Source organism: Tachypleus tridentatus, chromosome 13 (assembly GCF_004210375.1).
Source record: "Tachypleus tridentatus isolate NWPU-2018 chromosome 13, ASM421037v1, whole genome shotgun sequence".
NCBI lineage: Eukaryota > Metazoa > Arthropoda > Merostomata > Xiphosura > Limulidae > Tachypleus > Tachypleus tridentatus.
This window is the reverse complement of record NC_134837.1, coordinates 112,105,898-112,130,446: the sequence shown is the minus strand read 5'-3', so window position 1 is coordinate 112,130,446 and position 24,549 is coordinate 112,105,898. Positions and strand designations below refer to the sequence as shown.

The following is a 24,549-nucleotide window of genomic DNA, read 5'->3' as shown; positions in this document are numbered from 1 at the left end:
GGCGAAGGGTATTTTTCAATAGGTATCTTCCTTCTTGTCTCAATTCAGAATCATGAAGTAGCTTAATCAGCACTTGAGAAGTTTTGTGCGAACTAACAGATATTTTATTGTAACAGAATATAACTTGTCATTTAAGATAAAAGTATGCAATAACGAGTTAATTATACTAACAGATATTTTATGGTAACAGTATGTAGCTTGTCACTTGACGATACTGTTATCACTTCTCAATATTCAGGTTTATAATCAGAATACAACACAGCAGGCACGTATCACTTAAGTTATATTTCGGGATACCTCGAGTGTGGGCCGCGTGTCAACAACACAAGTTATCGTAATAATTCCAAACCTTTTATTAATTAAAGATTTGTAACCGTAGGCGGATTATGGCCTATGAAAGAAATACTTCTGAAAGCGGAAGAGTAATATATCACTTCCCCACCCAACTTCTGCAAACGAAACCCAGAAAAGAAATGTGAAGGGGCCGTATAAACGTGTACTAAGAGTTGGGTTGAAAACTTTAACAGTGTTTAATCACAGATCCTTCTGTCCATTCTAGAAGCTTCCACCCCTGATCGACAGCTCAGGTTGAACGACCCAGCAGGAACGCGGAAGGTTTAGGTTCAGGTGCATCATTTATTTCCCCCTCTCGGTCAAGGCTGGAACGTGAGCTACAAGTCCCTATGTAGGTAACATATTGTCCAAGTTACGAGGACAATAAGCTGCCTGGAGTCATGAGCCAACTTCTGGAAAACTGGTTACATAATAATAATTTTCAAGAACGCCTCTCATTGAGGCCATGGCCAATCGTAAATGCTCACCAACTTCTCAAAGTATTCATGTTTCGGCTCTTTGCTCGTAAGTGATCATTATTATTTGGGATTGCTCTCGAACAAGAAGGTTCTTTCCAAGTTTTCTAAGAAAAGAAAAGCAGAATTACAGTAAATACAAGGTAAGAATCTCAGAATTTTAACTTTAAATATCTGCCCATTTTTAACCCTAAGTCAGCCATCAGGGAAAACGGTAACAACAGCTGATATTTAATGAAACAGGCAATCTGTATATTAATGCACATAACTTAAGGTACTAGCTGTGTACAAGTCAAATAAACCTTTCACCACTGGCATATAGTGCCATGAAATATTAACACATTACTTTCAAGTTTTTATGAAATATTTAATTTTTATGTGTTTATAAACTTCAAATTTTATTTGTTGTTTTCGGACGAGAAACGTGACACCCGATGCTCTTTTGTTTTGTTTTGAATTTCGTGCAAAGCTGCACGAGGGTTATCTGCGCTAGCCATCCATAAGTTAGCAGTGTAAGACTAGAGGGAAGGCAGCTAGTCATCACCACCCACCGCCAACTATTGGGCTACTCTTTTACCAACGAATAGTGGGATTGACCGTCACATTATAACGCTGAAACACCTTAAAAGGCGAGGATGTTTTGGGGTGGATGCTGTCTCTAATTTCATAATACTGGCCAGAAGAAAGATAACTAGTCGGCAGTACTCCACTACCCACGGTAACAGAATGACTGTCACTCTTATAACGCTCTCGCAGCTTAAAGTGCGGGGAATATTTTGTAGTGTCGGCAGAACTTAAACCAAGCTTACAGTTATTAAATGCAAAACTGTACCAAATACTTTTTTCAAAGAGCTAACAAAATAAATACATAATTTTCCAGGTTGTATCTTGTGCATGTTATGTTTTACGTATTTCTTCTAAAAGAGATATTAGTATAAAAAACACTAATTATTCAAGTAGGATTTCTTTGTGGTCTGGTTTTACCACTTAATCTTTGTTAAAGAAAATGTATGGTTTCGTACCGCTATTTGTTTCACTATAGAAGCATTTTACCAATCAACCCTTAAAAAGCAACCATCATCAGTTATGTTACCTACAACATTCCCGCTGTTTAAAGGTTATATTTTCTTTAATGGAGGATTGTATTCTAATTATTTCTACTATAGTTTCGCCTTGCCACTAAAATTTCTTTAAAGTATTGTGTTCTAATTAGTTTGACTATAGTCGTATTTTAATATTCATTTTAAAGAACTGTTTTCATTTTTCTGTCTGTATGTATCCCTCGGTTGTTCGCATTATGAAAATACGGTGGAAGAACTACTTTCTTTGAATCTCTTAATTCTATAGATTTATATTGCACAAAAAATGTCTTTTTCGTAAGTTATAAATTGATAGAGCTTAGTATTGGTCAACTGAGGAACCAATAAAAATAATTCCACGATTTATTTAAACTGTTACTGGGAGCTATAGATTTCAAGTAGTTATAAAAGATAAGTAACAAATGTAGATTCGTATATTACAACGAGCAGAAAAGGGTTAAGGATATTTTTAGTTCTAGTTCAGACTACGGAACTGCACAATCTAATTACAACTACGTATTGAGCGATGTTCTACTTTAACCACTCGCACCACAATACAGTAGTGTTTTGTCTCTTAGTTGCAATGTGTACTGTCTTGAAGTTAGTAAAATGTGTGCATATTAAGCACTCTGTAGGCTTTGTAAACTTCAAAAGCAAGAAATAAAAAAATGTTACTCTAAATTTAAATTTTATATACAACACCTTCAAGGGTGCTGCGCAAGTACGTCTCGTAATTAGGTCTGTTTTTATCTTTTATTTTTCAACCATAACGACTCTCCTAACACGGCGTTACTGAAACTAATAACGAGTCATGAGTAGCGTTCGTCTCAAAAACAAACTCCTTTTTTTCCATCTAGAATTGTTAACCCTAAATAGCGGTCGATAAGGGACTAGTTTGAAAACACTTGGTTTAGACGAATCCATGTTTTCTATTCATACCCCTTTTCTAATGGATATTTTTTGTGTAATATTCAGTATTTGCTAACGTATTGAGCTGCCCTTAAAAAGGTCCAACGTTCAAGTCTTAATGTCACTTACCACTCTCCGCACTTTCAATTGTGTGTGTCAGTTATAATTGTGACAGCCAACAAGTTAATAGTAGCTACTTAGGCAGAGGACGCTGCTGTCTGATTACCTCTCTAAGACGTAAGAAGGTTTACGTGCATTTAATTGATTAAATAAAAATATTTAGACTTTTATATGCTTGTTTGTTTTTCAAATGTTCACTCTGCCAATTATGTTACAGGATATAATGTCACGTGTCACGGTACTTCTCGTGAGTGTGTGTGCCTTAGTCTGTGCCAGCTCTAAACCTGACAGTGCCATGGTAAAACGAGAAGATAATCAAAGTAATGCCAGTTCGACCCGACGACAAGCAAGCTCGGGCAATCCATCCCACCTTTATTATTATTACTATCCTGTCCAAGAGAAGAAAAGACAGTCTACGGGAGATTACGACTCTAGTTATAACCCTTCCAGTACTTCATATGAACCTAATTTAGGAGAGAACCTTGCTGCTAACCCAGTGTACCAGGGGGCGGCGAGTAACCAAAATGTCGCGCTGTATGGAGGTCAGACAGCAGGATTTGGTGGTGTAAATGGCTTCACAGGTAGCAATTTCGGAGGTGTCGGCGCTGCCAGCGATATAAGCCAGATCAATGCTGGGGGTTACGGTGGTTTAGGCCAACTGGCAGCGGCGACTGGAGGTTATGGAATTAACGGTGTTCCTGCCCAAACTGCACCAGGAACCTATGGACTCGGAACACCGGGCGGAATTAGTCAGTTGACTGCTGCGGGCTATGGTGGTGGCGGTTTGGGAGTTGCAGGGGGTTCGGGTTTAAATCAGTTTGTGCCAGGAGTTTACGGGACGGCTAATGGATATGGCCAGTTCGGAGTTCCAGGAGGGTTCGGTGGTTATGGACAAGGCAGTTACGGTGGACATGGTGACTTACGACCTTCGGCTAGCTCCGCTGTAGCATCATATGGTGTAGAACCCCAATCAGCCCTGGGCTGGAGATCGCTGATAATGCCAATTTTAGCCTTGGCTGGTCTAGGACTCCTTTTGCCCTCGGTATCATCTCTTACTAGCAGTAGCCGTCGAAAACGTGAAACACAAGAGAAAACGGACGTCTTCAGTGAGTACCTCAATAAACTTGAGAAATACTACGCCATCTATCGATCAGCAGTGGAAAACGAGCAATGTCTTAACCGAGTTATTTGTGAACTGGGGAACGGAATGAGTAATGACAAAATAGAAATAATTAGGTAAGAATTTTATGTTTAAAATTAATGAGAAGAACAGTTTTTCAATTAACTATCAAACTAAACTGTCTAAAATCAGATACAAAAACTGTAAATCATGTCCATTTTAATGTGTTTTTTTAAACTAGAAGATACGTCATAAACATCGTTTGCAAGGATTAACAATTTTAAATAGATTCTCAGATTGTTTGATTGTGTAAATTAGTAGTTTATAACGACTATGTAAGTATGGAACAACTGAGATTCTCAGACTGTTTGATTGTGTAAATTAGTAGTTTATAACGACTGTGTAAGTATGGAACAACTGAGATTCTCAGACTGTTTGATTGTGTAAATTAGTAGTTTATAACGACTGTGTAAGTATGGAACAACTGAGATTCTCAGACTGTTTGATTGTGTAAATTAGTAGTTTATAACGACTGTGTAAGTATGGAACAACTGAGATTCTCAGACTGTTTGATTGTGTAAATTAGTAGTTTATAACGACTGTGTAAGTATGGAACAAGTGAATACACGGAACTGATGACACTCAGTGAGAGGATGTTTGTTCCAGACGATTTTTATAGTAATTTAGCTGGTGTATTTTAGATCAATTCTATGTTTAATCGTTAAACATTAAACTGTACAGTTTACTCTATGTACGGTGTCCGCGACAGGTGTTTAACTCAGAATTATAGTGTTATAAGCCCTCGAGGTAACCGCTTAGCCACCAGGGGAAAGTGGAGGTAGAACTGTTCCTGAAGGCGATACATTTTGTGAAAATGGGAGAATAAAGTTTTGGAGATACAATTATGTGTTCATATCTGTTGGCTGATGAAGTTTGGGGACACATAAACTTACACACATATTCTTGCTATTTCATACAATGATAAACCATGGGCATCCATTCGAAATCTGTCTGGAAAACAAAATTAGGTGTTTGAAATACAAGCAACAAATGTTCCTACCGTTACTATAGGTAATAGTACTTAACATTATATTTATCATATTCTGTGGATTAATTAATTGACATCAAACAAGCATGTGCTTGGAATCTCTGTTTAATAAAGTTAACCAGTAACCCTCGCTACAGGAACACAATGGCTAAGGGTAGAATTTCGAGCTCGCTCACGCTACCTATTTTGGGATAACAAGAACATTTTGAGTGTGACTATCTAATCATTCATTAGGTGGAGGTTTTTACATATGTCGGTAACGTTCTCAGTTTGTAGTGAATTTGCTTTTATCAAGAGATATCGCGAATTCTAAACCACATGATAAAACTTTTTTTTGTTTAAGGTCGGCTAGAACATATGATTTTATGTGTTATTTCGTGGCAGGTTACTTAGGACACTACTCCTAACATGGCGGTCGCACGTGCTAGCTCTTTCAGCTGCTGAGGTGTTATAATTTTACGGTCAATCCCATTTTTCTTTGGTAAACAAGTATCCCAAGAGTTGGCGGTGGGTGGTGTTCACAAGCTGACTTTCATCTAGTCTATCACTTTCAAAATTTGGGACAGCTAGCGCAGATAGCCTTCATGTAGTTTTGTGTGAAAATCACCAAACAAACAAACAAACAAATAAAACCATTCATTGTTTCACTTCATAATTCGGAGCAACTGGTAATTATAGCTTTTCTGTGAAACAACAAAAACAGACAGTTTGTATGGGTTTACTTATCGGCAGGATAACATGCCAGGAATTTGTTATTGATTTTTAATGACTTTAAACTGAATGATGCATTGCGTCAGATATGGGTTAAACATCCAGGTTAGCGATTCTTAACATTCAAACATAATCTTTGCTTGTTTCAATATTCTAACCAGTTGGAGGGCAAACAAAGGGCACCGCCCCCCGTCCCTGTGACTATTCTTAAGTTGAAAACGAAACTGTGTTACAGTTATCTCCTCCTTCCCACAGATGAAAGTGAGGAAAATGTTAAGTAGCATATCGTGATTGGAACCTTGGACCCTGTTAACACGGCTCATCACGCTGATGATTTGGCCAACAGTAATTTTCACTCGTGTTGAAGAACGTATTGTGTTAAACATCGTTGTCTTTAGTATTGTTTTTGTAAATTTGATATCGGATTTCACAGAAATATCTACTTTTTTCTTTTCTAGTATTTTAGAAAAATTTATGCCCGAGAAGATAAGTAACAAAATGAAACTTTTGTGGCTGGTGCTTCATCAACAAAAGCCAACAAGTGTTACAAGTACAAATGTTAACACGTTGGGTTTAAAATCCCATCTCAGACTCGTTAAACATGAGGACTAGTTACGACAGTGACAGCAACTTGTAAACGACTTCCTGAAAACCGTTTCCCGGTGATTGAATTCAGAAAAGCTGGGACGCCAGGAATGGTTTACAACACCCGAAATATTTAGATCACTGTCCAGGACTTCGTCGCGCCACCTATCGGACAGTTAAAGTACAACAATGACATGGTAACCCAAATAAGGTAACGGGGTTATTCACCCTTTAACATTATTTTTCTTTTAATTTTGTTTGGGTTAATGTGGAATATGTTATTGAAATGTGTTTTATCTCTTATGTACTCACTATACTTCTCAGAATATATGCACATTTTACTGTAAAAATTAAGACAAGAACAAAACTGTCTCGTTCTGGTTTTGAAGAAGATTTATCTAATTAATATTCTCGGCTTTTATTCGTAAATTAAAGGACATATTGTGTGTAATTGTGTCCATCTTTAGTTCTAATAACACTTACATGAGCTCGTATAATTTACCGTAGGAAGGTTTCATTGATAAATTACTGAACCAGATTACTAGTTTAATAGAACGAGAACTCCGTATGACAAACAATTGCAGTTTGTGGTATAACAGAGAAGGAGTTTTGTCCATAACCAGAGGTGTTGTTAGGACATCTCGAGAAAAGCAGCAATCCGCGGGGGCAGTTTAGATAGCCCATTGTGTAACTTTGCTTGATTATAAATAAACAGCTCGATATGGGCAACGTAAAATGTCCAGACGATAATCTAATGTCAACACCCTGGGAGAAAACGTGGAAGTTGGTTATAGGGACGTATAAGACATTACTATATCTGGTAACTTTGTCTGAAAGACATTGATTCTAGAACTAAGCCAATAGTCTCTTTTATGTTACACAACCGTTCGTCTGGTGTAGTTCCTGTTCTATTATATCAAGAAACCGGCTCAATAATTTATATATATGTTCTTTTTTATGGTATATTTTACAGTATAAAAACAACAAATGCCAATTTAAAATAAACATAAGAACGCAAATTTTAAACAACACTTACCCGATGTAAAATAACAGAGTGAATTTGGTTTGATTCTCGCACGTTTAAAAGGGCAGATAGGTCATTGTTTAGCTTTGATCTTAAAAACGTGACCAAACTATCTTGGATATCCTGATAAGAAAACCCACCCAGATAAAATGTTACAAATAAAACCTCTTCCACATTTGTCCCTTCCCTCCTGAATCATCAGTAAGTCGATTGACTCGTAGCACTAAAATTCGGGTTTCGATACCTGCAGTGGACAAACAAATCTTCCACATTTTAAAAATATTATTTGACTTATCAAATTTCTTAATAAATAATTAATTATAGTGCATGGCCGGTCTATGTTAATTTACAAGTTAATGTTTGTTTTTTTTTTAAATTTGTTAACATGATATATATCACTATTTCATACGTCTGGATGTTTCTTTACTTTCAATGGTGGCTGACAGAGACGTGTATTTTAGTTTGGTTCCTGCAGCATGTACCATGCCGGTTTATGTAATACTCATGTTTCATGTTATGTGAGAATAATAATAAAATGTTACAAAACCTTTGTTGTTTTTTATGTTTACCTATCTGTACATTTTTATAAACACAAACAATTATCCTTCCTGAAAAAATGATTACATAATTAATGTATAAATAAAGCCAGTATATTAAAATTTTCTGTACAATTTTCTACTAAGAACAGTATGCAAACCTCACGTGCTCTCGTGCTGTACGAAAGTTTATAGATGATTTATAAACACCTACTACTTCGACCCAATATAGGTGTACTTAACTTATTATAACTTTTACTGTAATGGAATATTTAGTAATCTACTTATTAAAAGAGTCATTCGTAGATGTTACGTGACAATAAATACTTACAACATCAAATGTTTTCAGAGAAAATCTGAAAAATCAACTGGATAAACATTTAGTGAATGTATGCGTGATGCCTCTTCTATATGACTACCAGACAGTGGATAACTTATTGTGTTTCTAGTTAATACCATCACCTTTGTTTTCAAGCAGAAATCTCTAAATCACTTTGCGTAACAATTCTTATTCCCATAGAGTAACCACGTTTGTCTCTAGTTCACTTATCAATTCCATTTCTATAAACTGGAATAAAATTATAACGAGAAAACGAGGCAATCTCAATCTAATATATACGCTTTCCACACAAACACTTTATACTCTGACAAACAACTGCTGAATGAACGTGTTCATCTTAATTTACAAACTAACTCGTGAACCTTTCATTCAACGCTCTATCCGTTGGACGTTTGTCTTCACACTGTTCATGAACGTGTTGACTTTGACTTATCACGCTACTCATGAACCTTTTATTCAACGCACTACATGTTGGATGTTTGTCTTTACAACGTAAAGTAAAATGTTGACCTTGGAAAATTTTATATTCATATTATTGGAGTAGCAAGATGTATTTGATGTACGATTTTCAATGTGAAACTGCTTCCATTAAAACTAGTAATATTTAAGCCTTGATATGTATTGGAAATTCCGGCTATCTTCGATTTTACTAAACGTATCAAGGTAAAAAAGTTGATATGAAAATTCCAAAAGGTAGGAATTATAGTACCATGTTCTAAAATATTGAACGTGGTTTCATCTACTATCAAAAGTTGGTGCATTTTTAACTTTATTTTTTATTCTAAATAAAATAAATTTTCCATCTTTAGCTTTCGAGCGATATTTGTTATTGAAGTCGTAATGTTTCTATTTTGTCTTTTCCAAAAAAAAAAAGGAGAGAGGCCCGGCATGGCCAAGCGTGTTAAGGCGTGCGACTCGTAATCTGAAGGTCGCGGGTTCGAATCCCTGTCGCATCAAACATGCTCGCCCTCCCAGCCGTGGGGGCGTTATAATGTGACGGTCATTCCCACTATTTGTTGGTAAAAGAGTAGCCCAAGAGTTGGTGATGGGTGGTGATGACTAGCTGCCTTCCTTCTAGTCTTACACTGCTAAATTAGGGACTCGATAGCCCTCGAGTAGCTTTGTGCGAAATTCAAAAACAAATAAAAAGAGAGAGATTGCACAATTAATTTTGCTTCATAAAATTTTTCGAGTGTTTCAAAAATTCCTTTTGTAAATAAAAGTAATAAAGCTGCACTCTTGGTAGGTTAAAAAAATGTGTAAATTTATTAGTGGAGTAGCGTCGCACACTTTTCCAAATCGAATTGCTTTTATCAAAACTCGCAATATTTATGCCTTAACCGTAGTTTCCAATACAAATTATCTTCGATTTTGTTAAACTTTTCAAGAAAAGGAAGTTAATATGAAATTGTGTTTTCTGTTTTTTGTTTTTTTTTGTATATTCAATGTTTTTGCGCCTATTATCTCTTACTTTACAGATTGAGTGGACTCCACCCATGTCGTAAAAGCGAAAATAATTATACTATGATTTTTTAATAATGTAAGCATCTGTTTACAAAATTGTGCTGGTTATTAGTAAAGATTACAAGACTGTCTTACAAAAAATATCATGTTTTTGAATTGTATATTAAGATTTTTCGTTAGATACTTTTTCGTAATTTTTTGCTCTCAGAATGTTTACTGTTCAATATGTAGAGTAATTTTGATTTTAAGATTAAGAATTCTTTTATGTATCAGAAATTTTCTAAATTTAACATGTGAAATATTTATAGCCTCTAATTATTATCAAATGTATTTTTAAGAGAAACCTTTTGTAGCTGTTCTTTTCACTATCAAATTGTAATATCTATGCATGTTTGGTACATTTGACAGATCTCGTAACTAGCATAAGAAAATTAAGATATAAATTATGCTTTTTTTCTATAACCTGAAAACAAAAATGTTTAGTCTAAATAGCTTAAATGTCATTACATTATACATTTTGCGTATTTATTATTTTTATTATATTGACCTCTCAGCCACAGCAGAAGTTAGAATGACGGGGCTTACGTGCCCTCACATTACCATATCTAAGAATATAAAACTGACCTTTACAAAGTGACCTATCTCTGTGTTTCATTAGATAGTATTTTGTATAATACATTCATGTTTCAGTTATGATACATTTTATGTGTACATACGTTATTAAGATTTACGAACAAGTTTTACAGCTATTTTTCTTAAAACACAGAATAGTAAATAAAGAATTAAAGCAAAGAATTATCTCTTCTAGTTAAGACCTTCATACTCTGTTGCTGCTTGTCGTAGGTTGCTAAGCCTTACGAAATTTCACACTAAGAGAATATTTGTTTTGTTGAATTACGTGCAAAGCTACATGAGGGCTATCTGCGCTAGCCACCCATAATTTAGCAGTGCAAGACTAATCATCACCTACCACCACCTCTTGGGTTACTCTTTTACCAACGAATAGTGGGATTGACCGTCACATTAAGACACCCCCACGGCTGAAAAGGGGAGCATGTTTGGTGTGACGGGGATACGAACCCGCGACCCTCTAATTACGAAGTGAATGCCTTAACCATCTGGCCATGACGGGGTCCAGGAGAATATGAAACGAAATAATTTGTTTATATGTATATATCTTTGAATAATAAAAAAATTGTAAATTACTATACCGATACCACACAATAAGCTGCATTTGGGAATAAAAATAAGAAATTTTGAATAGCCTAAAGATTCAACTTACTAGCACGAAGGTTTGTTTGAAATAAAAGAGAAGAAGAGACGCTGCCGTTATTTAAAATATAACATTCTGACATGGCGACATTCTGAGATTTTAATTGATTATTTAAATGTCATATACTGAAGTAAGTGTACATAAGAGACCGTTTTCAAAATTTAAAAGCAGGTGTGAGGGGTTAATGTGTTAAGTTCAGTACATGAGCGATATTTCAACAAATAAAAAAGTACAAATAGTTTTCATTTTGTATTCCAACTTTTCAATAGCGGTAACACTGCACAACAAAGTTTTTGCTTCTTGAACACTGTTGGGTGTTCCTTATAGATTTTTGATTGCTGATCACGAAAATCACATCTAAATTTGCCCATCACGTACCGTTTCATCGAAATCTTCAGTTTCACCAGGACATTGCTACAATGGAAAAACGATACCAGGGCAACTGGAATCCGTCAATGCTTACTGACTACTGTTGGGCACTGCAACGTGATGCACCGGATATTGAATACAAACGAAAATCAGGAACAAAACAATTTTAATTATGTTGAACTTAATAGCGTATTAGAAACATAAACGCAATTAAATACGTTATTGCCGGTAAACAGTTACTGTCTATTTTTCAGAGTTCCGACGTGATGAAGCAAAACCAAAACTATATTTGTGCATACCCACCAGGTACCTGTCAAAATCAGCAAAAACTTTTCAAAAAAATTGTTGTGCTGTGTAATTTGAGTTCCAAGTTCATATAAAATTATAAATTTTGTATTTTGACATCACAAACATCTAAACTGAACCAGTGCTGCTTTCAACATACCATGTGCAACATAAAATCGATTTTAATTTTGATTTTAATTTACTTTTAAATGTAAACATGGTAACAATAATATACAGGATTGGTTAACAGAAGATAATAACAATAATCTACAGACTAGTTAACAGATGGTAACAATAATCTACAAGGCTGGTTAACAGATGGTAACAATAATCTACAAGGCTGGTTAACAGATGGTAACAATAATCTACAAGGCTGGTTAACAGATTGTAGCAATAATCTACAAGTATGGTTAACAGATGGTAACAATAATAATCTATAAGGCTGGTTAAGAGATAGTAGCAATAATCCACAAGGCTGGTTAACACATAGTAGCAATAATCTTCAGGACTGGTTAACAGATGGTAACAGTAATCTACAGGTCTCGTAACACATGGTAACAATAATCTACACAGCTGGTTAACAATAATCTACAGAACTAGTTAACACATAGTAACAATAATTACACAACTGGTTCACTCAAGTTTTTAAAGAAAGATCTGTTCAAATGTCGCCTTACATAATATTATACAAGTATCAAGAGACTAGTATGGATATTTTAATGAAGTTAACACTGGTGTAAAAAGTAGAACTACTTCAAATTACTTTTATTAACTTAATCGTTAAATTATAAAATGGATATTTTATGTCTTGAATTAAGACTCTTGTTATTATATACGATGTAGAAGGTTCTGTCATCTATTGCTGAATAAAGGAAAGTATTGAAAAGTAAAAATAATGAAGAATATTGAACAGTGTACAGTTAATAATCAAATTAAGGACTACAGTAAATAAAATAGCCATAAGGTGAATTTTAATGCTTCTGGTTCTATGTTTAAAGATGGTTATTTATATATTTAATTGATTTCCATCTCATTTCTTAAAATGTTTGTAGCTGAAATAAAAATAGTTATTAAATAAACATAAATATCACTTTAATATTTCAGATTCTCTTGTGTGAACATGACTCCTTTTATCCAAGATTTATTTCACATTTTAGTTATAGTGTTAAACTTGTTTATTACTAATAATGTTAATCTATTAATTTTCAAAGACTTGAAATGAATCTTAATAACCTTTCTTTTACAAATAATTGTAATTAATGTTACTTTATTAGTTTTATGTTAGAGCAATCAATGCCGTATTATCCTTCTTCATTGAGTATCAACTAATATTATTTTACCTTTCTTCATTAATTCTTACCCCAACTGTTTGTGAATTTCCTTAACGTTGCGTTAGGTTAGGCATAGATAGCTTGCGTTAAGTCAGGTATATTATTAATTAATGTTTTCTGAAAGTGCTTCACAAGTTATTCCAAAAAATTACTTTTCTCGAGAAGGAAATAAAAGCACGTAAAGAATAAGTTATCAAGATGAGAACATTCTTATAAAGTCACAATAAGTCGTCAAGATGGAAACGTCCTCACAAAGTCACAATACTTGATAGAGCTTGTTCATCTAAGGTCTCGAAGAAACATCAATATAAAACAAAAGTTTATCAGCACTTAATGTTTTAGAAATATCAAAACACTTGTATAGATACGTTTATAAACTATAATTTGTTCGAAGAGCCCAGGCTATCTGTAATGAATTTTATTAACTTCTTTATAATAAAATTAATGTTAATGTGCAATTCTTGCAAATTTCCTTTTTTCATTTTTATTTCCAATACTAAAAGTTTACCTCTCTCACATCTTATTTTATATATTACTATTTTTTCTTATTAGTTTTACTTTTGTACACTACATAGCAGCACAGTATATAGTAATTGCAGTATCATCGAAAAATATAATAAACACAAATAAAGTAAATTTAGAAACAGATAGAAAGGAGGAAGACTTATGTTTTGCACTGAAATTAATTTTAGGTATAACTTATAGTAATTTTAACTACGTATTTTGTTAAAATGTTAACGGGTTTATTCTATTTCCTTTTATTTTATTATCCTCCATTTTTTTATTTCTCTTAGTTTAACTTTTAGACATTATGGCAGCATACTTTATCTTAAGTGCACCAAATCCATATAATGTAATAAATAAAAAAGAAATAAAGTAGGAAACAGATAAAATAAGAGATAGTTATTTCTTAATATTAAGGTACAGTGTATATTAAATAGTTTCACTATACTTGTTATGTTAAGAACTAAGAGGACACGTTCTTTAAATTTCTTTTACTACTCTATACATTTTTAGTTTTTTTATTCTAGCTTAACCTTTGGACACTGTGTGGCAGCACAGTCTACATTATATCTTATGGCAACAAAAACGTATTAAATACAGAAGAAATCAATAAAACAGAGAAAAAGACATGTTTCTAGACTAAACGTAAAGATGAGGAGCAACTTACAAAAATTCTCATTTTATTCTTTATTTAAATGTTAAGGGTTTAGTTCTACTTTATTTTATCGTCTTAATTTCGTTTATTTTTTTCTTAGTTCAACATTTGTATGTTTTGGAACAACATGTAATCCATTGATCGATCTCGACTGTTCAATCTCCTAAGTTAAGCTTAAAGAATAAAAAATATTGAAACTAGCCCTTACAAAAAATGAATGGGAAATAATTTAAAAATAGAAAATATGTTTCTAGTTTGAACTTAACGCTAAAATGCAATGTGTTAATTTTGAACTTTATTATTTTATTTAAATATTAAGGGTTCAGTTTGTTTGTTTTGAATTTCGCGCAAAGCTACTCGAGGGCTACTTGCGCTAGGTGTCCCTAATTTATCAGTGTAAGACTAGGGTCATCATCATTCACCGCTAACTCTTGGGCTACTCTTTTACCAACGAATAGTGGATTGATCGTCACCGCCCCACAGCTGAAAGGGCGAGCGAGATTTGAACCCGCGACCCTCAGTTTAAGAGTAGAATGTCTTAACCCACCTGGACACGCCGGGCCTAGGGGTTTAGTTCTTTTTTATTAATTTTTATATGACCAAGACGTTATATGACCATTCTTGTGCTTACATTTCAAAAAATAAGTAAAAATATTAACGTTCAAAAGTCAACAAGAGTTTATTGTATAAGTTAAAAGCAAAATTTATAATTAAACTCTCTACATGCTTCAGTTAGAAAAGTCCCACCAGCTTCAGAAAAATATTATTAATAACCTAAAAAATGTGAGTTTTTCCAAGGAAAAATCTTAAAAATGTCCAGTTGATATTTTATATATGTAGAAACAAATAAGTTGTCATTCTACAAATTTTCTCTTTGAACACTGAAGCCGACTGTGAAGTCTCCTAATTTTACATTAGGTTCAATAGCTTCATTAACATTAAAATTATTAAGTACAGACAATAACTGTTGCGATAATAATAACTCCAGTGTTTATAAAAAGGAATGGAAATTACAAATTCTGACTAGAACCATGTTTAGAAAACTATAAATATTTCTTGGACTTTGTGTGAAAAACATCAGATACAGTTACTAACACAGTTCTAGCTCTTAGTGATTTAAGGAAAACCCTTTTAGATATCCTGTTTAATACAACTATAAAACCATTGATAGAAGATTCACATCTTCAATCTATAAGAAAGCAGTTCTGTGTTATTAACCATTTAACAATGTACAACACTGTGAAGATATTAAGTATTTTGTCTTTCTCCGTGTTGATCCAGGCTGATGTCCATCATCACACAGCTTGTAATACTGTTGGGTCACTGAAAGATATAGTGGACTCCGTTACAAAATTAGTAGATCTGGCTAGATCGAGGTAATATATTTTACTTGAGGTATTAGAGTTTACGGAAAACTTGAACATCGAATAAAGGAACATTTAAAAATAACTATTTGTCAAGTTAGAATACGAAACCTAAATGTTATAACGTTATTATTGGTAACACTATGTGTTCAATTACTTTTATATTTTCACATTAAACTTTTTATCCGTTACTCTAGAGATGTGTTTTCTACAACCACGCTTGAACGAACATTTCCATCGCTTGTTAATGACAAACAAAACCGTTTGTTTGTTTGTTTTTGAAGTTCGCACAAAGCTACTCGAGGGCTATCTGGGCTAGCCGTCCCTAATTTAGCAGTGTAAGAAAACTCTAAGAAAACCATAGTCAAAATTTGAGTCATAATTATGTGTACAGATACAGTTGGTTTTACTACAGTATTATTAATGTTTGTAGTATGGCACAATATCTACAGTGTATCATAAACATTCTAGATAATGTTACAGTAAAGATACTCCTGGTTCCATTAAAGTAGAAGATAATATTAGGCCTGTCTTTTAAGATTTGCGTCTTGCTTGTTTCCACGCTGATTGATTATACTGAGAAAAACCAAGTAAGCTTACAGTAAAACTGGAGACATGCGTAACATCCCCCCCACCTCCCAAAGACTGGTGATTACGTTGTTCTTAACGTAGAACAGTGTTTCCTAACCATCTGTGGCCCTCACACCACTCACATCAAAAGTGTGAGCTCACACATACTGAAAGATAATTCATTTCTTTCTTCCTTCATCAAAACCAAAGCGTGTTTCAATTTGCATGTTAATAACTTGCATGAATAGGACACTTCCGCTCAACTCTGGACCCTTATTTCGTACCCCATGGAACACCAAACTCTGATTGAGAACCCCTGACGTAGAGATTTCATACAAAAACACGTTCTGGTATAGAAACTTTAAATTCTGATCAATATCTAGAGAGGGCATTAACAAAAAACAGAGTTAAAGAAATCACATGAAATTTCTATAAAAAAAGTTGTGACATAATTTAGAGAAACCTAAAAGAAACTGTTAATAAAAATAACATTTACATTACAGATAGAAAAAATTAAAGTAAAGGAAACAGTTACTAAAAATACCATTTACATTACAAATAGTAACAATTAAATTAAATTGTTTTGTTTTGAATTTCGCACAAAGCTACTCGAGGGCTATCTGTGCTAGCCGTCCCTAATTTAGTAGTGTAAGACTAGAGGGAAGGAAGCTAGTCATTACAACGCACCGTCAACTCTTGGGCTACTCTTTTACCAACGAATAGTGGGATTGACCGAAACATTATAACGCCCCCACGGCTGAAAGGACGAGCATGTTTGGTGCGACATGGATGCGAACCTGCGACCCTCAGATTACGAGTAGCACGCCTTAACACGCTTGGCCATGCCGGGCCCAAATAAAACCGATCCTTTCAACAATATCTTTGTGTGACACAGACGGCAGAACAAAAGCCACCTCTACCAGAAGACTGTGCCAGTATCTATAAACAACAACTAAACCGAACCAGTGATGTCTACAAGATTCAGCCACGGTTTTTGAACCAGTCGATCTTTGTATACTGTGATATGGAGACATCAGGAGGAGGGTGGACGGTAGGTGAACTAAACATAGTTTCAATTAATTCTGAGTTAGTTATTTTTCATAAAACATTTTGTTCAAACGAGAACAATTGTAATTACAGAAAACAGTACTTTCTATTGTAAACTTGGTTATTTCTAGAAAACGAATCCATACAAAAATATAGAATAATATTTATTTCTTTAAGAACATTTGACTTTATGATATTTCTTCACGTCCTCTGTTCATTAAAATACTCTAATTACTATTCTTATTTTTACAATTAGAAAAATTCGATTTTTATTAAATTTCATGAAAAATTACTCTGAGATTATTTAGGTCTCTGGTTTTTAAATGGTAGACTAAAGAGAAACTAGCTAGTTGAGGACATTCATCGAGCAATGGGATTTGATCTTAACTCTTATAGTGCACCCATGGCCCTAAAGTTCAGGACAACTTTCTGCTTTCGAAGGTAACAGGGAGCGAACATACTACCAAGTAAGTTTCCGAGTTAAATCGTACCGTGAATGTATGTTATTTAATACAGAATGTATTATAATGACAAACACTTACAACATCTGTAACTATTGGTAACAAAATACTTCCAGAGATATTACAGTTAGTAGTTATATTCAACCAGTAAACCGTCAGGTTCTTTAGAAGAATGTAGTAATACACACTGTTTTGTTTTTAATTATTGAAAACTAAATTACATGAACAGTCATGTAGCCCGTCTGGTAAAAACATCTATTGTAAATAATGGACTATATACACATAACATGAACAGTTATGTAGTCCATCTGGTAAAACCATATATTGTATATACTAAACTATATAAACAACCCATGAATATTCATGTAGCCGATATGGTAAAAACATCAGTTATAAGTACTGGACTATATATGCATAACATGATATGTAACGTAGTCCATTGGTAAACATATCATCGACAACTAGAAGATTTAGTTGTAGGTAGAAATGGAGTTACAAGAGAAAGATGTCATCGACAACTAGAAAATATAGTTTTAAGTAAAAATTGAGGTAGAAGCGAAAGACAACAGATAACTAGATGATTTAGTACTAGGTATAGATGGAGGTAAAAGAGAAATACATCATCAACAACTAGAAGTTATAGTTGTAGTTTTAGATGGAGATAGAAGTGAAAGACATCATGCACAACTAGAAGTTATAGTTGTTGGTATAGATGGAGGTAGAAGTGAAAGACGTCATCGATAACTTTATCATGGTTCTTACAGGTGTTATTTTAATGTGTTTTTATGTCATGTTCATCACATTAAGTTCACATATTTAGATAATAAGTTGATTACAATGTTACTGATTTCTTCCCAGAATTACGTAAGTGGAATCTCTTTATCACATTATTCAAAGTTTGGTTATTAAATACTCTGATTTCATTACAGGTTATTCCCACTGTTCAGTTGTCAGTGTTGTGAAAAGATCTGGATAAAGTGTTGTTCAAGATGGATGACAGAGTTCGTAATGTGACATTCATCATAAGAAAAAATTGGAAGAACTTAAACTGGTGTGTTTGTTTAAAAATGTTTCTGGATTTGTTTTTTTTATTTCTAATATTTCTACTCTCCACCCGTCTCAGTTGAGAGTCAAGATTTAAGGTGAGCTACATTGGAACACCTTCTGACTAAATCTATAACACAACAAACAAATAAATCTACAAATCAGTCTTCTACTGTATGAACATTCTGGGGTAATTGTTGTGTGACAATTAAGACAAAGTAGAAAAGTACAGTGACAAAGGTGTTTACCAGTTAACGTGTTAAATGTGTAATAATGTGTATATGGAGGTCATACAGAACGTTCCATAGAAACTATAATTAAAGAACGTTCTATAAGCTGGGAATTAAAAAATATTGGTTTCAACCCTTACATTTCCCCTTATTGAAACTACAAACCAATTTGTTCCGACAAAAAGTGGATTTTTTTATACAGCTATGAAAAAAGTAAAAGAAGGAAAGAGTGTAGAAATTTTAGAAATAGAAGCAAAACAAAAAAGTCCAGAAAAACGACCAGACCGACTTAAGGTGATTGTTAAGGTTCTTTGGTTAAATATATATAAATCTATTTACAAACCATTACAATCTGTATATGATGATGTCTTTATTGGTGACACATTGGTTGTTTTTAATTCAAGTATTTATGACACATACAGTTGTCTTGTTTTGGCTTCCTTAGTTTCGTAGTTAATCTTTTTGTCGTTTAATATTACAATAATAAATTACTTCTGTACTAACACTGGTCTTGCATTCACTAAAATACTTGAATAACAGAAATATGTTAATAATTACACAATTTTTATAGATTTGTTAAGTATCTTACAGCACGCCTTTTTGTGAGATTGTATCTCGAACTAGATAATAAATATATAATTAATGTGTATACATATAGCAGTATATATAGGAAATTCATCATATTACAATTAACACTGAGCTGTGTTGTTTTTCAGGTAATTATATGTTCAATATTCTGTCACACATTTCACTTTTTTAGTTTTTCTTTCATGGCTATAGATTTGATTGTAACAGTTTTCTTACTCTAAAGTCTTTCGTTTTTAGGAACACTTAGCTTGCACTATGAAGGATGCTAATGCATGTTATTGGACTTGAATTACAAATTTAATATACACTACATGGCCAAAACTATGTGGACACCCGACCATCACACCCATATGTGCTTGTTGAACATTTCATTCCAAAACCATGGACATTATTATGGAGTTGTTCCCCCTTTGCTGCTATAACAGCCTCCACTCTTCTGGGAAGGCTTTTCACTAGATTTTGGAACGTGGCTATGGGGATTCTCTCCTATTCAGTCACAAGAGCATTAGCAAGGTCGGGCACTGATGTCGGGCGAGAAGGCCTGGTTCGCAGTCGGCATTCCAATTTATCCCAAAGATGTTCGATGGGGTGGGGTCATGGCTCTTGCAGACCAGTCAAGTTCTTCCAAGCCAACCTTGGCAAACCATGTCTTTATGGAAATCACTTTGTGCACGGGGCATTATCATGCTGAAACAAAAAAGGCCTTCTCAAAACAGTTGCCACAAAGTTAGAAGCACACAATTCTCTAGAATGTCATTGTGTGTTGTAGCATTAATATTTCCCTACACTGAAACTAAATAGCCTAGTACAAACCATGAAATACTGCCCCAGACCATTATTCCTCCTACAAAAATTTTACAGTTGGCACTATGCATTCAGGCAGGTAGCGTTCTCCTGGCATCCGTCAAATCCAGATTTGTCCGCAAGACTGTCAGATAGTGAAGCGTGATTCATCGCTCCAGAGAACACGTTTACATTGCTCCAGAGTCCAATGGAATTGTGCTTTACACCACTCCAGCCGACTCTTGGCATTGCACGTGGTAATCTTAGGCTTGTGTGCGGCTGCTCGGCTATGGAAACCCATTTCATGAAGCTTCCGACGAACAGTTCTTGTGCTGACGTTGCTCCAAAAGGTAGTTTGGAACTCAGTAGTGGGCGTTACAACTGTGTATAGATGATTTTTACGCGCTACGCACTTCAGCAGGAAACATAAGAACGTTTATTTTTTAATACATTAATTAAAACAACACGAATTTAATATTAATAGAATAACTGTAGCCTTTTGTTTTCTGTAAGAAGGACGATGCTATTCATTCCGGTAACCTAAAAATACAGAGAGTGAAAAAAAAGAACCCAATTAACTGTCGATCAGTGTTAATTTAATTTATGTTAAATGTGTTATAATTTTTGACATCGTGTGTGTAGAACATTTTAGTGTTTTCATTTAATAAGTTACAAAATGTTTATTAACCGTAGAATAAAACAATAATATAATTATCAGACATGAAGACAGCGGTTCATTGGTTCTGAATTTTACGGTTCTGTATTAAAAACAAAGAAAAAGAATTATTTTTCAAATATTTTGCTAAAACGATAAAATCAGTTTCAGAAACACAAATAAAAACAATTAACACGCACATATATAAATTAACATACATTGTTATAACAGTGTATGAATTACGTAGAAAACAACACACCAAATGTATACATTTTTATACTAGTTATTCTTAGCTAACGTTGTCCAGGTATAACCTGAAAAGAAGTCCATGTTTAGATTTTATTAAACAGAAACTATTAAAATCTATCTTTTAATGTACTATACATGTCAAATGTATAAAGGTGTTTGTAGTGAAAAGAAAGACATAATGTTTTCAATATTGAAGTTAGTAGATATAAATATTATAATATGCATTCTAATAGTTTTATGGGTGGTTTCTCTCAAAAAAATATAAAACAATAACATCTTTGTAACATCAGGTTATTAAAACACGTTGTACACAATAAAGCCTCACCTGTAAACCTTGGTTAGTGACACAAAGGAAGATTGGGTTGTTGTTAAGCCCGTAGCTGCACAATAACCTGTCTGTGGTTTGCTGTCTACGGGTATCGAAGCCCAGATTTATACATTATAAAGACTTTCTTCTGAGCCACAGGGAGGGCAGAAGGATGCGAGACCAGTCTAAATATTGAAGTAATTTATTATTGTAATTTTAAACGACAAAGAGATTTAGCTACGGAATTAAAAGAAACAAAACAAAGAGAAATCATTATTTATTAACGACCAACGTTCTACCAGTACAGTGGTTCTCGAACTTAATCCGTTCCAGAATGCTGTTTGAAAACCGAATTGTTCGAAAACGGAATCAATTTTTCCCATAAGAAATACTGTAAATTAAATTAATCCGTTACAGAACTCCAAAAATTACGCATTAAGAAGCATTTTAAGTAAAAATATTGCTTATTCATACCTGTATAATAATACTTACATGGATAAAGTCAACCACAAAAACTATAAACACAATAAAATACAATAAATGAAAATTTAACTACACTTTACCTGCGCTGAGGAGAGCTGATGGTGTAAATGAAAGGTGGTGAGGAACGTGGAGAGTAGGATGGTTATTATTGTTTGGAAGGGGAGTCACCTTCCATGAAAATGTCAGGTAACTCTCCTTCTGGGGTTCTTTCTCTTTACTGTCTCTTTTCACCACTACAACCTGCTTGAGACTCACTGAACCTATTTCTCAATAAAAACTTGTCTAATGAGGCTTGTTTCTGCCTGGCACCCTCCCCATGTCTCACCACACTATGTATGCCACTTCTCTTCCTAAATTTTTCAAACCATCCCCTACTAGCCTTAAAGGCATCACTTGTATCAGCACTCGTTCCAGGGGTGTTTTCCAGGAGGTTAGCATGTAACTGCTTTGCTTTCTCACAAATGATGGTCTTAGAAATGCTATCACCAGCTACCTGTTTTTCATTTACCCAAATTAACAACAGTTTTTCTACCTCTTTCATTGTTTGTGATCTTTGTTTCGTAAGCACTGTCACTCCTTTTGCAACATCAGCTCCTTTGATGACCTCTTTATTTTTCAGTATGGTGCCAGACTATAGACTTCGTCATACCAAACTGTGTAGCAAGGTCAGACACGCGAACAGCACTCTCATACTTCGCTGTGAGATATTTTTCACCTCTATTGTGAGTCTAACAACATTTCTTTTAGTTTGCTGCTTTTATTATCCTTCTTTGACCCCATGGTGGCTTATTTAATCACAATATTTAGAAAAACAAAAACAAAAAGAAAAACGGGAACGTTCACAGCAGATTTTAGTGGGGATGTGGACTGAGGGACAGGTGCGGGTAAAATGTTTTGGGCAAGCTTCGCGTCGGCCGAAAATGGTCGAAGGGTCGTTCGGGTCATCAGGCGGGTTATTTCGGGGGTTCGGGCCATGACAGCTTGGTTCGGGAACTGAGTTTATGTTCGGCAATCGAGACATTTTTTCCTCAAACAATACGTTCGAAAACCGAATTGTTCGAGAAGGGAGTCGTTCGAGAACCAAGGTATCACTGTAAACGTATCATCATGAACAGACTGTAATGATTTGTAAACAGGTTTATATATATTTAAGAAAGAACTTGACAATTACTTTGAGATTCCAGTTACTGTAATTCTGGTTAAACATTCACAACATATTAATAAACTTATTATCTAAATATGTAAGCTTGATGTGATGAACATAATATAAAAACACTTTAAAATAACACCTGTAAGAAACATGATAAACTAAATCTTCTCGTTGTCGATGATGTACTTTTCTTCTACCTCCATCTCTACCTACAACTAAATCTTCTAGTTATTGGTGATGTCTTTCTCTTCTACCTCCATTTCTACCTACAACTAAATTTTCTCGTTGTCGATGATGTATTTCTCTTTTACCTTCATCTCTACCTACAACTAAATCTTCTCGTTGTCGATTATGTATTTCTCTTTTACCTTCATCTCTACCTGCAACTAAATCTTCTAGTTATGGTTATGTCTTTCTCTTCTACCTCCATCTCTACCTACAACTAAATCTTCTCGTTGTCGATGATGTATTTCTCTTCTATCTCCATCTCTACCTACAACTACAACTTCTCGTTGTCGATAATGTATTTCTCTTCTACCTTCATCTCTACCTACAACTAAATCTTCTAGTTATGGTTATGTCTTTCTCTTCTACCTCCATCTCTACCTACAACTAAATCTTCTCGTTGTCGATGATGTATTTCTCTTTTACCTTCATCTCTATCTACAAGTAACTCTTCTTGTTGTCGATGATGTCTTTCTCTTCTATCTCCATCTCTACCTACAACTAAATCTTCTCGTTGTCAATGATGTATTTCTTTTTTACCTTCATCTCGACCTACAACTAAATCTTCTAGTTATTGGTGATGTCTTTCTCTTCTACCTCCATTTCTACCTACAACTAAATCTTCTCGTTGTCAATGATGTATTTCTCTTTTACCTTCATCTCTACCTACAACTAAATCTTTTAGTTATTGGTGATGTCTTTCTCTTCTATCTCCATTTCTGCCTACAACTAAATCTTCTCGTAGTCGATGATGTCTTTCTCTTCTACCTCCATCTCTACCTACAACCAAATCTTCTCGTTGTCAATGACGTAATTCTCTTTTACCTTCATCTCTACCTACAACTAACTCTTCTTGTTGTCGATGATGTCTTTCTCTTCTACCTCCATCTCTACCTACAACTAAATCTTCTCGTTGTCGATGATGTATTTCTCTTTTACCTTCATCTCGACCTACAACTAACTCTTCTTGTTGTCGATGATGTCTTTCTCTTCTACCTCCATCTCTACCTACAACTAAATCTTTTCGTTGTCGATGATGTCTTTCTCTTCTATCTCCATCTCTACCTACAACTAAATCTTCTCGTTGTCGATGATGTATTTCTCTTTTACCTTCATCTCGACCTACAACTAAATCTTCTAGTTATTGGTGATGTCTTTCTTTTCTACCTCCATTTCTACCTACAACTAAATCTTCTCGTTGTCAACGATGTATTTCTCTTTTACCTTTATC

The 24,549-nt window shown here is 34.3% G+C and overlaps 1 protein-coding gene and 1 long non-coding RNA gene across 4 annotated transcripts in view; one reads left to right on the top strand and one right to left on the bottom strand.

Annotated features, from left to right (window-relative positions):
• Positions 1-665: 665 nt before the first annotated feature.
• LOC143239117 (uncharacterized) lies at positions 666-7,955 on the top strand. The gene is made up of 3 exons (XM_076479957.1): positions 666-952; positions 3,135-4,153; positions 6,255-7,955. The coding sequence occupies exons 2-3, from the start codon at positions 3,141-3,143 to the stop codon at positions 6,406-6,408; spliced, it is 1,167 nt and encodes a 388-aa protein (XP_076336072.1). The 5' UTR covers positions 666-952; positions 3,135-3,140; the 3' UTR covers positions 6,409-7,955.
• An 11,278-nt stretch (positions 7,956-19,233) lies between these two features.
• The window catches only part of LOC143239875 (uncharacterized), a 50,422-nt gene continuing 45,106 nt past the window's right edge, over positions 19,234-24,549 (bottom strand). For all 3 annotated transcript variants that reach the window (XR_013021417.1, XR_013021418.1, XR_013021416.1), the window contains 2 exons: positions 21,479-21,645; positions 19,234-20,789 (listed from right to left, as the gene is read on the bottom strand). This is a non-coding gene — a long non-coding RNA (uncharacterized LOC143239875). The remainder of the gene's footprint in view (positions 20,790-21,478; positions 21,646-24,549) is intronic.

Bases quoted from the DNA above. Each gene is read 5' to 3' on its own strand.
- LOC143239117 (XM_076479957.1), top strand. From the start codon at position 3,141: ATGTCACGTGTCACGGTACTTCTCGTGAGTGTGTGTGCCTTAGTCTGT. The intron at 4,154-6,254 runs GTAAGAATTTTA...TTTCTTTTCTAG, and splicing joins GACAAAATAGAAATAATTAG to TATTTTAGAAAAATTTATGC.